At 36.2% G+C, this 17,511-nt stretch overlaps 1 protein-coding gene and 4 long non-coding RNA genes across 5 annotated transcripts; all 5 read right to left on the bottom strand.

Moving 5' to 3' along the window:
* Nucleotides 1–913: 913 nt before the first annotated feature.
* On the bottom strand, nt 914–1,468 carry LOC132977811 (uncharacterized). The gene is made up of 3 exons (XR_009673852.1): nt 1,449–1,468; nt 1,102–1,282; nt 914–1,012 (listed from the first exon to the last, which is right to left on the bottom strand). It is a non-coding gene; the product is annotated as an uncharacterized LOC132977811 (long non-coding RNA).
* A 1,089-nt stretch (nt 1,469–2,557) lies between these two features.
* Nucleotides 2,558–4,047, bottom strand: LOC132977807 (uncharacterized). Its single transcript, XR_009673851.1, has 3 exons — nt 3,946–4,047; nt 3,732–3,880; nt 2,558–2,721 (listed from the first exon to the last, which is right to left on the bottom strand). It is a non-coding gene; the product is annotated as an uncharacterized LOC132977807 (long non-coding RNA).
* Nucleotides 4,048–5,560: 1,513 nt separating this feature from the next.
* On the bottom strand, nt 5,561–8,732 carry LOC132977804 (E3 ubiquitin-protein ligase DTX3L-like). Its single transcript, XM_061042658.1, has 6 exons — nt 8,657–8,732; nt 8,304–8,344; nt 7,025–7,205; nt 6,400–6,863; nt 6,075–6,292; nt 5,561–5,972 (listed from the first exon to the last, which is right to left on the bottom strand). Exons 2-6 carry the CDS (start codon nt 8,328–8,330, stop codon nt 5,903–5,905), a joined length of 960 nt encoding a protein of 319 aa, XP_060898641.1. The 5' UTR covers nt 8,331–8,344; nt 8,657–8,732; the 3' UTR covers nt 5,561–5,902.
* Nucleotides 8,733–13,037: 4,305 nt separating this feature from the next.
* Nucleotides 13,038–13,592, bottom strand: LOC132977806 (uncharacterized). Its single transcript, XR_009673850.1, has 3 exons — nt 13,573–13,592; nt 13,226–13,406; nt 13,038–13,136 (listed from the first exon to the last, which is right to left on the bottom strand). It is a non-coding gene; the product is annotated as an uncharacterized LOC132977806 (long non-coding RNA).
* A 1,086-nt stretch (nt 13,593–14,678) lies between these two features.
* On the bottom strand, nt 14,679–16,199 carry LOC132977805 (uncharacterized). Its single transcript, XR_009673849.1, has 3 exons — nt 16,103–16,199; nt 15,856–16,004; nt 14,679–14,845 (listed from the first exon to the last, which is right to left on the bottom strand). It is a non-coding gene; the product is annotated as an uncharacterized LOC132977805 (long non-coding RNA).
* Between the last annotated feature and the right edge of the window lie 1,312 nt (nt 16,200–17,511).

Raw genomic sequence — 17,511 nt, 5'->3', positions numbered from 1 at the left:
AAGTGCTTTGACAGACAAAACAAATACATCAACAGACAGGGCAACAACAAAACAGACATCCACAGACGGGCCAAACAGAGAGTATAAAAATAATACAAATAACAGGAATAAGAGCGATATAACAGGCAGGTAAGAAGAGGCAGTGAATGTTATAAAATAATACAGTGAAGGCAAATTAGTTTTAAGTCAACCAGGAGAGAACAAAATTAAAATTGAAGGAGATGACATCACATCACATGCTCTAAAAACAGAAGGAATAAGCAAGAGATGGTTAAATGAGTAAAGCAACAGAGGGCTGAAGAGTTAAACATTAAAAGGAGTAGGAATCAATAAAGACTAAGAGCAGTAAAATGAATACAGGACGGGATAAATTTAAAGGCTAAGACATTTAGAGAAGAGATGGATATGAAGGTTAAAGGCAATAAATTAAGGAAAAGGAAGGGATAGATTAATAGAAATGATTAAAGGTGAAATCACTTCAAAGCAAGTCTATAAAAATTAGTTTTAAGAAGCGATTTAAAAGACGTTACTGACTCTTCTCTCCTCAGGCAGGTCGTTCCAAAGTCGAGGGGCCCAGATTGCAAAGGCTCTGTCTCCTTTAGACTTGAGCCTCGAATTTGAAACAACCAGAAGGGCATCACCCGAGGATCTGAGGTCATGCAACGGAACATAGGGGGTCAACATCTCGGCAGAATGGTTTTGATTTTGGAAATAGATCTGAGATGAATGAAGCATGTCTGGACAACTTTTTTTATATGATAATCAAAGATGAGTTCTGAATCAAAAATAACCCGTAGAGTTCTTGCTGTGGGTGTTATGTTAGAGGAGATAGGACCAAGGGAACTTTATATGTGGTTGATATGGGAGTTGGGTTAGTAGTTGAGTAGAATGATTTTGAGTCATTTAACTGTAGAAAACTTTGGGCCATCCAACATTTAATATCTTTGAGACAGTTAAAAACAGCAGCTAGGTGCTGGGTTATGAAATCCCTCGGTCATGTCTTGTTTTATACCTGTGACATTAAAATGAATGCTGTTAAGAGTGAACACAGTGTTGTTTAAATAGATGTAGCTTTAGCTTTAATAATTATTCATACAGCACCTGGTCTTGGTTTAATCTTAATCACAGCTCTCCCATCTTCTGAGACTTTGGAAACTGAGTAGTTTCCATTCATTTGTTTTTTATTGACCCATGTCTGAAGAGCCTTCTCTAGTATTTTATTACTCCTCAGTGGCTGACGTCCCTCTGACCACTGGACAGATAGAGTGACTTGAGCTTCATCCTGTAGTTTAACAGAGGAAGCATACAAGTTACAGTTAATGACAATGTATTATAAGAAAGCTAGCACATACAAACTCTATGACATTGAGTTAAACTATCTTTTTTAAATGCATTTTAGTTTTGTAAAGATAGAAAATTATAAATAACTGTTACGTTATTATAATTACCCGGAATGAAGAGGTGGAGAGGATGGATTTAATTACACACGTAAACTACTAACAGCAAACAAGCTTTAACTGCATCAAAAGGTACACAATTGAGAAGCCGAATGGATAATTAGATAATCTGGCACTCCTACAGCCTGCATCCCAGCATACAAAATGAACTCCTCTTCGTAAACACTGCCCACAGTGCCTTTTATTCTCCTGATGCATGCAGCCTGATTGACTCAGGTGATTCCAATTCTCCCATCTCCCCCAGAGAGGGGCGGAGCACCAACCTGTCAGACACCAGGAAACAAAGAGGGAGGGGAGACACAACACAGAACACAACACAACCCATAACAATAACATATGTGCTCTGAGTAAATGACCCAATAAAAATGATTATGACCAAAATAGATAGAGAAAGTCAAGAGCCACACCGTGCAGCAGAGAGAAAGATGATCCTGTGATAATTTGAGACTAGAACAATCCTGAGAATTTGGCGTTCCTTCAAAATTTTCTCATGATCTTTCAACAACCATATTGGATTGGATCCATAATCTGTCATAATAAACACACACTCAAACAAGAAAAAAAAAATTTCTTTGACAAAGGCATAACTTATACATGCCTCGTATAAAAGAAACATAATAAAAGTTCACCTTTAAAATAATTCTCAAACAAACAAAGCAAAGTGCGGTGAAAATAAAATAACTCCAAATGTAAACAGATCCAAAATACTGAAATGATCAATCATGATCAATACATAAAAACACTAAGAATGTTACAGCACTTCAACAAGATATGCAGACATTAAAAACATTCATGCAGCAAGAAATAATAATAATACAGCAAACAAAGCCACAAAATAAGTCATTGTTCTTTCTTGACTTTTCCATCTTTCACTTAATGAACCCAATTTTAAAATCATCATGTCTTCATATACAGTGATCTTAAATTTATGAGAATTTGCACTTTACTCTTATGATGAAGCTACTTCAGGAAGGGACGACATCATCATCAGCATTTTACTGTGAGATCAGTGAGCAAAACGATTATTCATCTTCATCTTTTAGATTGAACCTTAAAGACATTGACAAACACAATTTGCTATAAAATTGGAGAAAAAAACAAAAATCAAATAGCCAGTAAGATTATGAATTACCTTTCGTTATATTCTGGGTTGAGATCTCTTTTCTTCACTGCTGTCTTCCTCTTGCTGGCTTTGTTTCTGTCGGGCAGCAGCATGAGGGAGACATAGCTGTCTACCCCCTCCTTACTTTGAGATGTCAGACCCCTGTACACAGAAAAACAAAACCTTTCTTATTAGATCATTTTACATGTTAAGGCATACATGTATATCACATTCCTAAGTATAATTCAACAAACAGGTTCATTTATTTAATTAAGAAACATTTATCCATGAGCCTATAAAGTTTATTTTTTTGTAAATGTTATTTAATTCAAACAAACAAGAAAAAACAAGAAAAACAAAAAACTTAAAATCTTAAGAAAGCAGAAAGAAGACTAATCTTATAATATCTGCCCCTCTTTCACAAAGCATTAATTAAAACAAAACAAAACACTTAATTCAAAAACAATTCAAAATAAAATAAATTGGCTGCAGGCAAACACAGCCACATCATAGGTCCTCGTTTACAATTAATTTTACACCGTACAAAACATATCACAATACATTTTTGTCACAGCATCACGAAACAGAACAATACATCTCATTGACATATTTACACATATTTCTTCAACAAACTGGCTTTAATTTTAATTTTAAATATTATGTTTGATTTTAATTCTTTAGTTTCTCTGTTGAGATTGTTCCATAAACCGATTCCTTTTATAGTAAAACAACGTTCTCTCAATTTATTTCTGAATCTCAGTTTATTAAAGATCTCTGTTTCTTTTAAATTATAACGGCTTTCCCTTTTTTCAAATCTGTTTTGGATGTTTTTTTGGCAATGTTTTCTGATTAGCTTTACACATCATTTGTGGAATACTGTAATTAACCAATTCATGAAATTTCAACAACTTTAACTGAATATCCATTTATGACTTCATCAGCTGCAGAAAGAAATACAAAGTAAAATAAACCTTTTAGTAGAACATATGGACATATTTTACTCTGAGATGTACAGGTCAGGTTTTCAAACGTTCTTATTAGTCCTCCTCTGGACTTCACATCAGCCATATTAAATGTTGCAGCAGGAAGGCAAGCGTCACAAGTTAAAGCTTATGTTTGAAGTGTGTAAATGACAATGATCTATCTATCTGATCAAAGTTTAATCAGCACACCTGCAGCCATGAACGATGACGCTGAGCTTTCTCTCCTGCAAGGCGTATGATAGAGACAGCTTCACCTGCCCGTTTCCAGATAATGATCTTAAGGCAGAGCAGGGCAGAGTCCCTTCACTGATCATATCCACCATTTTGGATTCAAGAATCTATTGACAATAAATGTAGAACACAAAAAACAGTCATCGTAAACAGAGATGTTTCTGATTCTAACCTTGAGTTCAGCCCTCAGCAGGATCTGACTCTCAGGTAAAGCTCCATCCAGATAGAACCACTGATCCAGAACCAGCTGTCAGCTTCTTTTCCATTCCAAACACAACCCTCTTCTTGCCTTTAACAAAAATAGAAAGAAAAAAAAAAACTTTAATAAGTGTGAGAGAAAATTGATAAAAAAGTGTACTGTATAAATACACTATAAATGTACAAAAATGAAGGACTACTTTTGTATGTGATTGCAGTATTATATTTTGTTCTTTTGAGATTCCTCTGGTCAAAAATGAATAACATTTTCTATGAGAGATTTTTAATTTACACTTTGTCCCTTACCCTTTACCTAAATAGCCACTACCTCTGTGCAAAATGAAATGGAAACAAGAAAAATCAGAAGAAAAGATGCTATCATTTGAGCAATTTTAATTTTTTATTTTTGTATGAATTGTATAGAAAAGAAAAAAACATTGTTTCACCAGTGCCAACTGTTTGTTGTTTGTGTTGACTTTGAGCAGGAAATAATTTATATAGTATTATCTTCTATTCTATTCTATACAATACAATGTATATAACAGAATACTGTATCTTATTGCACTACATTATATTATACTATGTTATATTTAATTTTGTATAACTGCACTGTTATTCTTTAGATCGTCACATCATACTGCTCTTATACTGCTGTTTACATAAAGATGTTTTTAAAGATTTCTTTTTGGGCTTTTTGTGCCTTTAATGGAGAAATAGGACAGTGGATAGAGTTGGAAATCAGGGAGAGAGAGTGGGGAATGACATGTGGGAAAGGAGCCACAGGCCGGACCCGAACCTAGGCCGCCCGCCTGGAGGACCACAGCCTCCATACATGGGGCGCGCGCACCAACCACTGCGCCACCAGCGCCCCAACCCTAAACGTTTTGATCACACAAGTCACTTTGTATCATCAGTGGTCACTTTAACTTGCCATCCACTACACATAATTCGTAATTTTCCTGAATTGCTCAGCTATTTATGTTATTTTGTATATACATCCTATTATTGTTTCTATCTGTATTTATCTCAATTTCCCCTCTTCAATAAAGTATTATCTTATCTTATCTGAAAGGTGACTCAAAGTTTTCTAAATTGGTACATATGTTGTCTTGCTGGGTTTCTTTCGCGAGATTGTGCGAGACAGAGTTGTGATAGCACCATTTGTGTATAGCACATGTACAATGTTGATACCAGATGGCAACTACAGTATTTTCCACATTTTTTCTTGGAGAACAATTTTCATGAAATGATTGTGTTGTCTTCCTTGCACAGGATACAAACTTTACGGTATAGTGTATAAAAATGCAAAATCATACATGCATTTTCAAAATTGATTTTTTTTCTTCTGATTAGTCTTGTTTTTGTTTTTTAATGAAAAATGACACATAGCTTTTATAGTACACAATGCATGGAGGCTCAGTCTTTCTTCTGGAAAGAGAATAATGTTTAATTTTTGCTGGAGTACTTTACAAACTAAGTAACAGATATTGTTATAAATAAAATTTTAAAAAATTGTACAGAAAACAATTCTGTGGGTTTTGTGTTATTTTCTCACAATATGTGCTGATGAAAAGAAGAACACAGATGGGTCTGCGTGGGTTTGTTTAATGATCATTAAAAGGCAAACATGATATCATATTACGTGTTCAATCTATATATTCAACATATATTCTTCTACCATTATAATCTCAACCAAACGTTATCAATCAACTGCAATAAATGGATATACTTCATGAAGAAAAGTACATTTAAAATGAAAGATTCAACATTTTGCTTCAACACAAACTCTTAAAGCTGTAAATGCGGCCCGCTGCACCTTAAATCATCTCCTACTTTTTAAGAACATTTTGAAGATTAGAAACAGTTCACTTATAGAATTGTAATATCTTCATTCATTTTAGCTTTTCTTCGTTTAATCAGACTTTTCCCCGTCACACGATGCCTTTAACTTTCAGCTCGTCTCGGACTCTGCTCAGGTAACCAGGATCAGGATACCCAAAACTGTGGAAAAAGAACACTAAGGTTAATTTAACATTTTGGTAAACTTGACATTATTAACAGAATAAAGATAGAATAGAGAGAATGAAGATTTCACTAGCTTACCATTGTGGTCCTCCTGAGGTTGAAGTTTTGTGGTGAATATCGTTCCAAGTCACCTGGTTCTCCTTCCCGGTTGTCCTTGACATCCCGACAGTGAAAATGAGCTTCTGATCAAAAGCTTTCTGCAACAGGCGCAGCACTTCATTGCCCTCTTTATTGTCCGGCAGATATGCTTCTCTGGAGATGCCCTCATAGCGCTTTCCAGGATTCGGATGCTTTTCCTGCAAAATGAGAGTTAAATACCCGAAAACTGACATCTGTGCAAGAAAATAACTGAACAGTTTAAAATGTACACTACACTTCCAAATAAGCCAAATCAGGCATTTACCGTCTGTATTCCACCTGGAATCCAATAGTTGATGATTATACAGCCACACTGTGAGTATCCAGGGAGGGGCGTGGGACCTGATCTCCATGTCATTTTTCCATCCGGCTGGTCTCCCTCCATCTTACCAAAGACATCTTTGCACAAAGGGCAGCAGGGTCCAAAAATTTTCTTTGAATGTTCCAGGCATGCCTCACAAAACTCATGTTTGCACTTCAGCTGTTTCTTCTTTCTGAATGTGTCCATGCATATCGAACAGTTTTCTTCTTTGGTGTCTCCTGCTGTGGCTCCCTCTCCTTTAGGTTCCTCAGTGTTGTGTGTGTTGTATCCTGATTTTCTGTTTAATTCAGGTCCACTGGATGCCTCTTCCAGCCCTGGTGGTGTCAGTATAATATACATAACTTTCACTGGTTTGCCATCTTTGACATTCAGTGTTTGTCCACAAAGTTTCTGAAGGTCACTCAGGGCTAAAAAAGAAAAACAAAGAATTTGCCAAATGTTAAAAAGAAAAGATAATTTTTAAAGCAGGTATAATAGTATATGCTTCTTAAAATGAATGTTGTTAAGAGTGAACACAGTGTTGTTTAAATAGATGTAGCTTTAGCTTTAATAATTATTCATACAGCACCTGGACTTGGTTTAATCTTAATCACAGCTCTCCCATCTTCTAAGACTTTGGAAACTGAGTAGTTTCCATTCATTTTGTTTTTATTGACCCATGTCTGAAGAGCCAGCTCTAGTTTTCTATCACTCCTCAGTGGCTGACGTCCCTCTGACCACTGGACAGATAGAGTGACTTGAGCTTCATCCTGTAGTTTAACAGAGGAAGCATACAAGTTACAGTTAATGACAATGTATTATAAGAAAGCTAGCACATACAGACTCCATGACATTGAGTTAAACTATCTTTTTTAAATGCATTTTAGTTTTGTCAAGATAGAAAATTGTATATAGGTTTTTAGCCAGCTGGAAAATGACCAAAATGGCAACACCCATACGCGCGCGCACACACACCCAAACACGCACGCACGCGCGTGGCTTGAAAGTTCATGAAATGTTGATGTCCTCTTCCATGCCTCGCTCCATGTTTCTTTAATAAATATTTCATCCCCACTCAAGGTGTAGTGGTGAAAAATATCAGATATAGAAGAGACGAATGCACAAACCAGGCCAATTTAATTATCAGAGCCTCCACATAGAATAATAAGTATTATTTTTTGTTTTACTATGTTTCAAAAACAATATCATTTGTAAGACTTTGATGGAGCAGAAGGTGAGATATGAAGTGTGGGGATGACTATTATCAAAATAGTCATTTAGACAAATCAAGGTTATGAAACAGATAAAACAAACATCAGGTTACACATTCTTGGTGCTGCAGTAGTGATGCTAGTTTCTTGTTGTTCTGTTGTTGTTGGGGTTTGTGTGTGTGTGTGTGTGTGTGTGTGTGTGTGTGTGTGTGTGTGTGTGTGTGTGTGTGTGTGTGAGTGTGTGTGTATGTGTTGGGGGGCTTTTATGCCTTTATTAGGACTTTATAGGACAGGATATATGGGGAGTGAGAGTGAGGTTTGACATGCACCAAACAGCATCAGAACCTGGAGTCATGTGAATGGACTACATCGCCTGTGTATGGAGCCACTGCTGTACCAACTGAGCTAAACTGGCGCCCTTCTGCTAGCTAGTTTAAAGTCTATTTGGCTTTAACAATTTAAAAGACAAAGCCGCTTGATGGACATATTTGAATTATCTACCATTGACTGTGTTCCTCTGCTAACCTTTACACAGATATGAAGCCTGTGAACTCCACTGTACCAACCATGAGATAAGACATTCAAATCAATAAAAACACTTAACCTAATGATACCTAGGAACTGTAATCTTTCATACTGTTTCAAAGTTCAACTCACGTCCATTTGTTCCTCTGTTTCTGACATTTTGAGTCCTTTTCCTGGAACACACATAACATATGTGACAACGATGGTAGCAATGTTTGTAGCAGCCACATCAAAGAATAACAGTTGTTTGGTTTAATTCTATAAAGACTATTCTCTGAAACTTTCGGATTTCCACACAAAAAAATATACGTCACAGCTCGACTGTACTTTCTGTTACGAAAGGCGAATGCCAACTTTTAAAGGCTAACTTTGCCTTTCATTTTCTTGTATCACGCAATTTAAACAAAGGAATGCGCCACAAATGTGTTGTCAACTTATTGAAAATACATAAGATGGTTTAACTTGAATTGTCGTATTTGTCTTACCTTCACCAGGCTTCACGCTTCAAACGCTGACTCTTCCTGTTAAATGAAAGCGAAAGCTGCGCGAGACATGTGACGTCACATTGAAGGCTTGCACTATTACTAATGAAAAGTGTTTGTGGTCTTAACTCTCCTGCTATGTTACGGGTCAAATTGACCCTTCTTAAAGTTTGAAAATCCAGGAAAAAAATGTGTAAGTATTTTTCCAACCCTCCCCTGCATGTTTATAACACACTGTTCGGGTCAATTTGAGCCGGCAATGAAAGTTGAGGCTAAATGTAAGGTGGCCCTGAAGTGCTAAGCACAATGACAAATCATAAAACAGACCAACAAACCACAAAACACAACAGCAAATAAGAAAACACACAAGAAACAAGAAAACACAACGACATATCACAAAACACAACAACAAATAGGCAAACACAACGACATATCACAAAACACAACAACAAATAGGCAAACACACAAGAAATAAGAAACGTATAGAGACTAAGTCTGAATCACTGATTGTGCCCATGTTTTGAAATAAACACGCAAAAGCAGCATTTCCTTCTGGTTAAAAAGACAGACAGTGTGTTCTTACAATCAACGACGATCCTTGTAGAACGCAGGAACCTACCTTTTACGTTAGAAGTTAACGTCATTGTGTTTTCTTATTCTGACGTGTTTTGTGATTTGTCATTGTGCTTTGCACTTTAGGACCACCTTAAAGAAGAAGTGTCAAATTCACCATTTCTTTCTTTGTACACACACACACCATATTTCACCCCAATCAAACACACATCTATCTCCCTATTCTCCTCACCTGTAACGTGCCAGAAATTGCAGATATTATTATGACTTTGACGGGAACCTTTTATTTTCCCACGGGAAGACTCCACCCACACAAGGGGCGAAACATATAAAAGGGTCCCTGCAAGGGAGTCCCACGAACCTTACACTCTGCAGCTACATACAGCATACAGCAGCCTATACTCACTGTCAGAGCTCAGATGAGTAAATTATGTGTGAGACATTCATGTCGAAAATTGGTGAAATACAGTGGACCTTGTGACGTCCACAAATATATGTCAGGCAACACTGTCTGCAGAATACATAATAAAGACAGTGCCAGGGCCCACCAGGATGGCAGTGACTCGTGTCACAGACAACACGTCAGCTTTTGAGCTCCTCATTCCCAATTCAATACAGAAAATCATACTAGAAATGACTCATCTTGAAGGGAGGCGTGTTTTGGGGCTGAAGAGGAAGGAGCTGGATGACAAGCATTATTTAGGGCTCCTCATCCTGGCTGGGGTCTATAAGTCTATTAGTATTTGCTGTGTAGACACACAAACACCTTGTTTATATTAATTAGATAAATAGATAGATATATTGCTCATTGCTTGTGATTTGATCATGTCACACACATACATACACAACTTGTTCATACAAGTCATATAAGTCATATCTTGTTTATTTTTTCATTTCTTGTTCTAAACATTTTTAACATTGCATAGATAAGGTTTACCTTCACTTCTAATCCTTATGACTCGCTTGCTTTTAAGTAAACGGTTCAATTTGACCCTGAACAGGAAAATGTGTCTCATTTCTTTTTATCACCCCATGAAAAAAAAAGTTTGAAACAAATGTTTTTTTTTAAAGGAATAAATATTACGTAAAACTTATGTATTTTATATTAAGGATTTTCCAATATACATACAATATAGTTTGAACATGTATTTTTGTATGAAAAACGAGTGAAATATCCTTATAGAAGGAACAACAACTTTGCACTAAATATTCATTGCATAGTTAGTAATGGTGTTAGTAATGAGCTTGAAACAACTTTTTGATGAGTAAACATGCACCAGGTCAAATTGACCCAGTAACATTATTGCTGAACCTGACAAACGAACATAACAGGAGGGTTGAAAGAATTAAAACTACATCTCCTTTTATACCTAAACTAAGCAACATTGGTTAATTTACAGCTATGATTATTTTACAAATATGATCAACAACAATAATTTTGATTCAAGAAAATGAAGCTACAAGCAGTATAAAAACCTTAAATTACACAGAGCCTTTATCAACAGCAACATTGAAGAGATTTTTTTCACATTAATGCATCAATCACTATTATCCACTAATATAGTACACTTCTATATGATGAGTGATATGGTTATTAGTACTTTTACTTAAGGTAAACATCTGAGTTGTGTAGCCTGTGTGTGTGAATCACACCCTGGCTTGTGACATGAACCAGCCAAAAGGGTGACAACGACCCCCCTTTCACAGAGGATCAAAGGGATGTCACTTTTAAAAACACTTCGACTAAACAACCCGAAAAACCAGAACACCTCTAAAGCCATTCTCACATATGCACGGAAAATATCTAGATCATTTTGGGAGGACTGCTCCCGAGAATCTTCTGACCTGGTCGTTCACATATGCTCCTCACAGCTGGAGACCATCCCTGTCAGAGGGGAGAGGGGGGAGGGGGGCAGGGGGGTTAACTTAGGTAAGACCCTCCTGTCCCCAACTGCAGCCGAGTCGCCTCTCGACTCTGTTACAGATGTTTTGAAGAGACTGGACGACTTCTGTTTCATCTTGTAAAAAAAACGACACAGAAGTAGCGGGCGGAGCAACAGTCAGAGTCCGGTACACAACACTATAATAACAATATTTGCTTTTATCAATGCAATTTGTAGTCCAACGGAATGACAATATCAACAAATGAGCGGAGAACAACATCATACTGGTGAACAGAAAACGTAAAGCAGCTGTTAAATAACGTGAACGGAGATCGTAGTGGTCGTGTGCAGACAGTCTATGCACCGTGCAGCAGTCACAGTATAAACGTCACCACAATCTCCTCGAGGTCAATTCTCCGGAGAATATCCTGCCGCGTTCTCACATCAGCCCACTTGGACTTGCTTGGTTTTTTTTCCAAGTTATTTTCATCATTTTTGGAACGCAATTTTCATAACTTAAGCTAATTTGAACTGGCCATCAAGCTTGCCTCGAGTTGAAATTTTGCAAGAGTTTTTTCCTGATCCACTCGCTGATGATAAGGACATGACCCAGCGATGGGCTGAAATAGCCGTGCATGAACACCTCCAAAGCTGTAGACTTTACTCCAACCCGGCCCTGAAAGAAAGATCTGCCAGTACCTTAAGCTAGACTACATTAACCCTGTAGCCTATTGGCTTCTCTGCACCTGCTCCCTATAAAATCTAGAACATCATTTTATGATCCTTTCTTATCACTTTCAAAGCTCTAAATGGTCAGGCACTATCTTATCTTAAAGAGCTAAAAGTGTCATATTATCCTTCGAGAACATTACACTCACAAAATGTAGGCCTGGTACAGTCTCTAAATGTACTATGGGAGGTAGAGCCTTCAGCTAACAGGCCCTGCCCCTCTGCTTTTTGTAACATAATAATAATAACTTTATTTGTATAGCACCTTTAAAAGCAAATGTTTACAAAGTGCTTTGACAGACAAAACAAATACATCAACAGACAGGGCAACAACAAAACAGACATCCACAGACGGGCCAAACAGAGAGTATAAAAATAATACAAATAACAGGAATAAGAGCGATATAACAGGCAGGTAAGAAGAGGCAGTGAATGTTATAAAATAATACAGTGAAGGCAAATTAGTTTTAAGTCAACCAGGAGAGAACAAAATTAAAATTGAAGGAGATGACATCACATCACATGCTCTAAAAACAGAAGGAATAAGCAAGAGATGGTTAAATGAGTAAAGCAACAGAGGGCTGAAGAGTTAAACATTAAAAGGAGTAGGAATCAATAAAGACTAAGAGCAGTAAAATGAATACAGGACGGGATAAATTTAAAGGCTAAGACATTTAGAGAAGAGATGGATATGAAGGTTAAAGGCAATAAATTAAGGAAAAGGAAGGGATAGATTAATAGAAATGATTAAAGGTGAAATCACTTCAAAGCAAGTCTATAAAAATGAGTTTTAAGAAGCGATTTAAAAGACGTTACTGACTCTTCTCTCCTCAGGCAGGTCGTTCCAAAGTCGAGGGGCCCAGATTGCAAAGGCTCTGTCTCCTTTAGACTTGAGCCTCGAATCTGAAACAACCAGAAGGGCATCACCCGAGGATCTGAGGTCATGCAACGGAACATAGGGGGTCAACATCTCGGCAGAATGGTTTTGATTTTGGAAATAGATCTGAGATGAATGAAGCATGTCTGGACAACTTTTTTTATATGATAATCAAAGATGAGTTCTGAATCAAAAATAACCCGTAGAGTTCTTGCTGTGGGTGTTATGTTAGAGGAGATAGGACCAAGGGAACTTTATATGTGGTTGATATGGGAGTTGGGTTAGTAGTTGAGTAGAATGATTTTGAGTCATTTAACTGTAGAAAACTTTGGGCCATCCAACATTTAATATCTTTGAGACAGTTAAAAACAGCAGCTAGGTGCTGGGTTATGAAATCCCTCGGTCATGTCTTGTTTTATACCTGTGACATTAAAATGAATGCTGTTAAGAGTGAACACAGTGTTGTTTAAATAGATGTAGCTTTAGCTTTAATAATTATTCATACAGCACCTGGTCTTGGTTTAATCTTAATCACAGCTCTCCCATCTTCTGAGACTTTGGAAACTGAGTAGTTTCCATTCATTTGTTTTTTATTGACCCATGTCTGAAGAGCCTTCTCTAGTATTTTATTACTCCTCAGTGGCTGACGTCCCTCTGACCACTGGACAGATAGAGTGACTTGAGCTTCATCCTGTAGTTTAACAGAGGAAGCATACAAGTTACAGTTAATGACAATGTATTATAAGAAAGCTAGCACATACAAACTCTATGACATTCAGTGAAACTATCTTTTTTAAATGCATTTTAGTTTTGTAAAGATAGAAAATTATAAATAACTGTTACGTTATTATAATTACCCGGAATGAAGAGGTGGAGAGGATGGATTTAATTACACACGTAAACTACTAACAGCAAACAAGCTTTAACTGCATCAAAAGGTACACAATTGAGAAGCCGAATGGATAATTAGATAATCTGGCACTCCTACAGCCTGCATCCCAGCATACAAAATGAACTCCTCTTCGTAAACACTGCCCACAGTGCCTTTTATTCTCCTGATGCATGCAGCCTGATTGACTCAGGTGATTCCAATTCTCCCATCTCCCCCAGAGAGGGGCGGAGCACCAACCTGTCAGACACCAGGAAACAAAGAGGGAGGGGAGACACAACACAGAACACAACACAACCCATAACAATAACATATGTGCTCTGAGTAAAGGACCCAATAAAAATGATTATGACCAAAATAGATAGAGAAAGTCAAGAGCCACACCGTGCAGCAGAGAGAAAGATGATCCTGTGATAATTTGAGACTAGAACAATCCTGAGAATTTGGCGTTCCTTCAAAATTTTCTCATGATCTTTCAACAACCATATTGGATTGGATCCATAATCTGTCATAATAAACACACACTCAAACAAGAAAAAAAAAATTTCTTTGACAAAGGCATAACTTATACATGCCTCGTATAAAAGAAACATAATAAAAGTTCACCTTTAAAATAATTCTCAAACAAACAAAGCAAAGTGCGGTGAAAATAAAATAACTCCAAATGTAAACAGATCCAAAATACTGAAATGATCAATCATGATCAATACATAAAAACACTAAGAATGTTACAGCACTTCAACAAGATATGCAGACATTAAAAACATTCATGCAGCAAGAAATAATAATAATACAGCAAACAAAGCCACAAAATAAGTCATTGTTCTTTCTTGACTTTTCCATCTTTCACTTAATGAACCCAATTTTAAAATCATCATGTCTTCATATACAGTGATCTTAAATTTATGAGAATTTGCACTTTACTCTTATGATGAAGCTACTTCAGGAAGGGACGACATCATCATCAGCATTTTACTGTGAGATCAGTGAGCAAAACGATTATTCATCTTCATCTTTTAGATTGAACCTTAAAGACATTGACAAACACAATTTGCTATAAAATTGGAGAAAAAAACAAAAATCAAATAGCCAGTAAGATTATGAATTACCTTTCGTTATATTCTGGGTTGAGATCTCTTTTCTTCACTGCTGTCTTCCTCTTGCTGGCTTTGTTTCTGTCGGGCAGCAGCATGAGGGAGACATAGCTGTCTACCCCCTCCTTACTTTGAGATGTCAGACCCCTGTACACAGAAAAACAAAACCTTTCTTATTAGATCATTTTACATGTTAAGGCATACATGTATATCACATTCCTAAGTATAATTCAACAAACAGGTTCATTTATTTAATTAAGAAACATTTATCCATGAGCCTATAAAGTTTATTTTTTTGTAAATGTTATTTAATTCAAACAAACAAGAAAAAACAAGAAAAACAAAAAACTTAAAATCTTAAGAAAGCAGAAAGAAGACTAATCTTATAATATCTGCCCCTCTTTCACAAAGCATTAATTAAAACAAAACAAAACACTTAATTCAAAAACAATTCAAAATAAAATAAATTGGCTGCAGGCAAACACAGCCACATCATAGGTCCTCGTTTACAATTAATTTTACACCGTACAAAACATATCACAATACATTTTTGTCACAGCATCACGAAACAGAACAATACATCTCATTGACATATTTACACATATTTCTTCAACAAACTGGCTTTAATTTTAATTTTAAATATTATGTTTGATTTTAATTCTTTAGTTTCTCTGTTGAGATTGTTCCATAAACCGATTCCTTTTATAGTAAAACAACGTTCTCTCAATTTATTTCTGAATCTCAGTTTATTAAAGATCTCTGTTTCTTTTAAATTATAACGGCTTTCCCTTTTTTCAAATCTGTTTTGGATGTTTTTTTGGCAATGTTTTCTGATTAGCTTTACACATCATTTGTGGAATACTGTAATTAACCAATTCATGAAATTTCAACAACTTTAACTGAATATCCATTTATGACTTCATCAGCTGCAGAAAGAAATACAAAGTAAAATAAACCTTTTAGTAGAACATATGGACATATTTTACTCTGAGATGTACAGGTCAGGTTTTCAAACGTTCTTATTAGTCCTCCTCTGGACTTCACATCAGCCATATTAAATGTTGCAGCAGGAAGGTAAGCGTCACAAGTTAAAGCTTATGTTTGAAGTGTGTAAATGACAACGATCTATCTATCTGATCAAAGTTTAATCAGCACACCTGCAGCCATGAACGATGACGCTGAGCTTTCTCTCCTGCAAGGCGTATGATAGAGACAGCTTCACCTGCCCGTTTCCAGATAATGATCTTAAGGCAGAGCAGGGCAGAGTCCCTTCACTGATCATATCCACCATTTTGGATTCAAGAATCTATTGACAATAAATGTAGAACACAAAAAACAGTCATCGTTTTTGATCAACTTAATAAAACAAAACAAAACGTAAACAGAGATGTTTCTGATTCTAACCTTGAGTTCAGCCCTCAGCAGGATCTGACTCTCAGGTAAAGCTCCATCCAGATAGAACCACTGATCCAGAACCAGCTGTCAGCTTCTTTTCCATTCCAAACACAACCCTCTTCTTGCCTTTAACAAAAATAGAAAGAAAAAAAAAAACTTTAATAAGTGTGAGAGAAAATTGATAAAAAAGTGTACTGTATAAATACACTGTATAAATGTACAAAAATGAAGGACTACTTTTGTATGTGATTGCAGTATTATATTTTGTTCTTTTGAGATTCCTCTGGTCAAAAATGAATAACATTTTCTATGAGAGATTTTTAATTTACACTTTGTCCCTTACCCTTTACCTAAATAGCCACTACCTCTGTGCAAAATGAAATGGAAACAAGAAAAATCAGAAGAAAAGATGCTATCATTTGAGCAATTTAATTTTTTTATTTTTGTATGAATTGTATAGAAAAGAAAAAAACATTGTTTCACCAGTGCCAACTGTTTGTTGTTTGTGTTGACTTTGAGCAGGAAATAATTTATATAGTATTATCTTCTATTCTATTCTATACAATACAATGTATATAACAGAATACTGTATCTTATTGCACTACATTATATTATACTATGTTATATTTAATTTTGTATAACTGCACTGTTATTCTTTAGATCGTCACATCATACTGCTCTTATACTGCTGTTTACATAAAGATGTTTTTAAAGATTTCTTTTTGGGCTTTTTGTGCCTTTAATGGAGAAATAGGACAGTGGATAGAGTTGGAAATCAGGGAGAGAGAGTGGGGAATGACATGTGGGAAAGGAGCCACAGGCCGGACCCGAACCTAGGCCGCCCGCCTGGAGGACCACAGCCTCCATACATGGGGCGCGCGCACCAACCACTGCGCCACCAGCGCCCCAACCCTAAACGTTTTGATCACACAAGTCACTTTGTATCATCAGTGGTCACTTTAACTTGCCATCCACTACACATAATTCGTAATTTTCCTGAATTGCTCAGCTATTTATGTTATTTTGTATATACATCCTATTATTGTTTCTATCTGTATTTATCTCAATTTCCCCTCTTGGGAGCAATAAAGTATTATCTTATCTTATCTGAAAGGTGACTCAAAGTTTTCTAAATTGGTACATATGTTGTCTTGCTGGGTTTCTTTCGCGAGATTGTGCGAGACAGAGTTGTGATAGCACCATTTGTGTATAGCACATGTACAATGTTGATACCAGATGGCAACTACAGTATTTTCCACATTTTTTCTTGGAGAACAATTTTCATGAAATGATTGTGTTGTCTTCCTTGCACAGGATACAAACTTTACGGTATAGTGTATAAAAATGCAAAATCATACATGCATTTTCAAAATTGTTTTTTTTTCTTCTGATTAGTCTTGTTTTTGTTTTTTAATGAA

Source organism: Labrus mixtus, chromosome 7 (genome assembly GCF_963584025.1).
Source record: "Labrus mixtus chromosome 7, fLabMix1.1, whole genome shotgun sequence".
In the NCBI taxonomy this organism is placed as follows: domain Eukaryota; kingdom Metazoa; phylum Chordata; class Actinopteri; order Labriformes; family Labridae; genus Labrus; species Labrus mixtus.
Note: the sequence above shows the minus strand (reverse complement) of the source record. Positions and strands in the feature narration are given on the sequence as shown.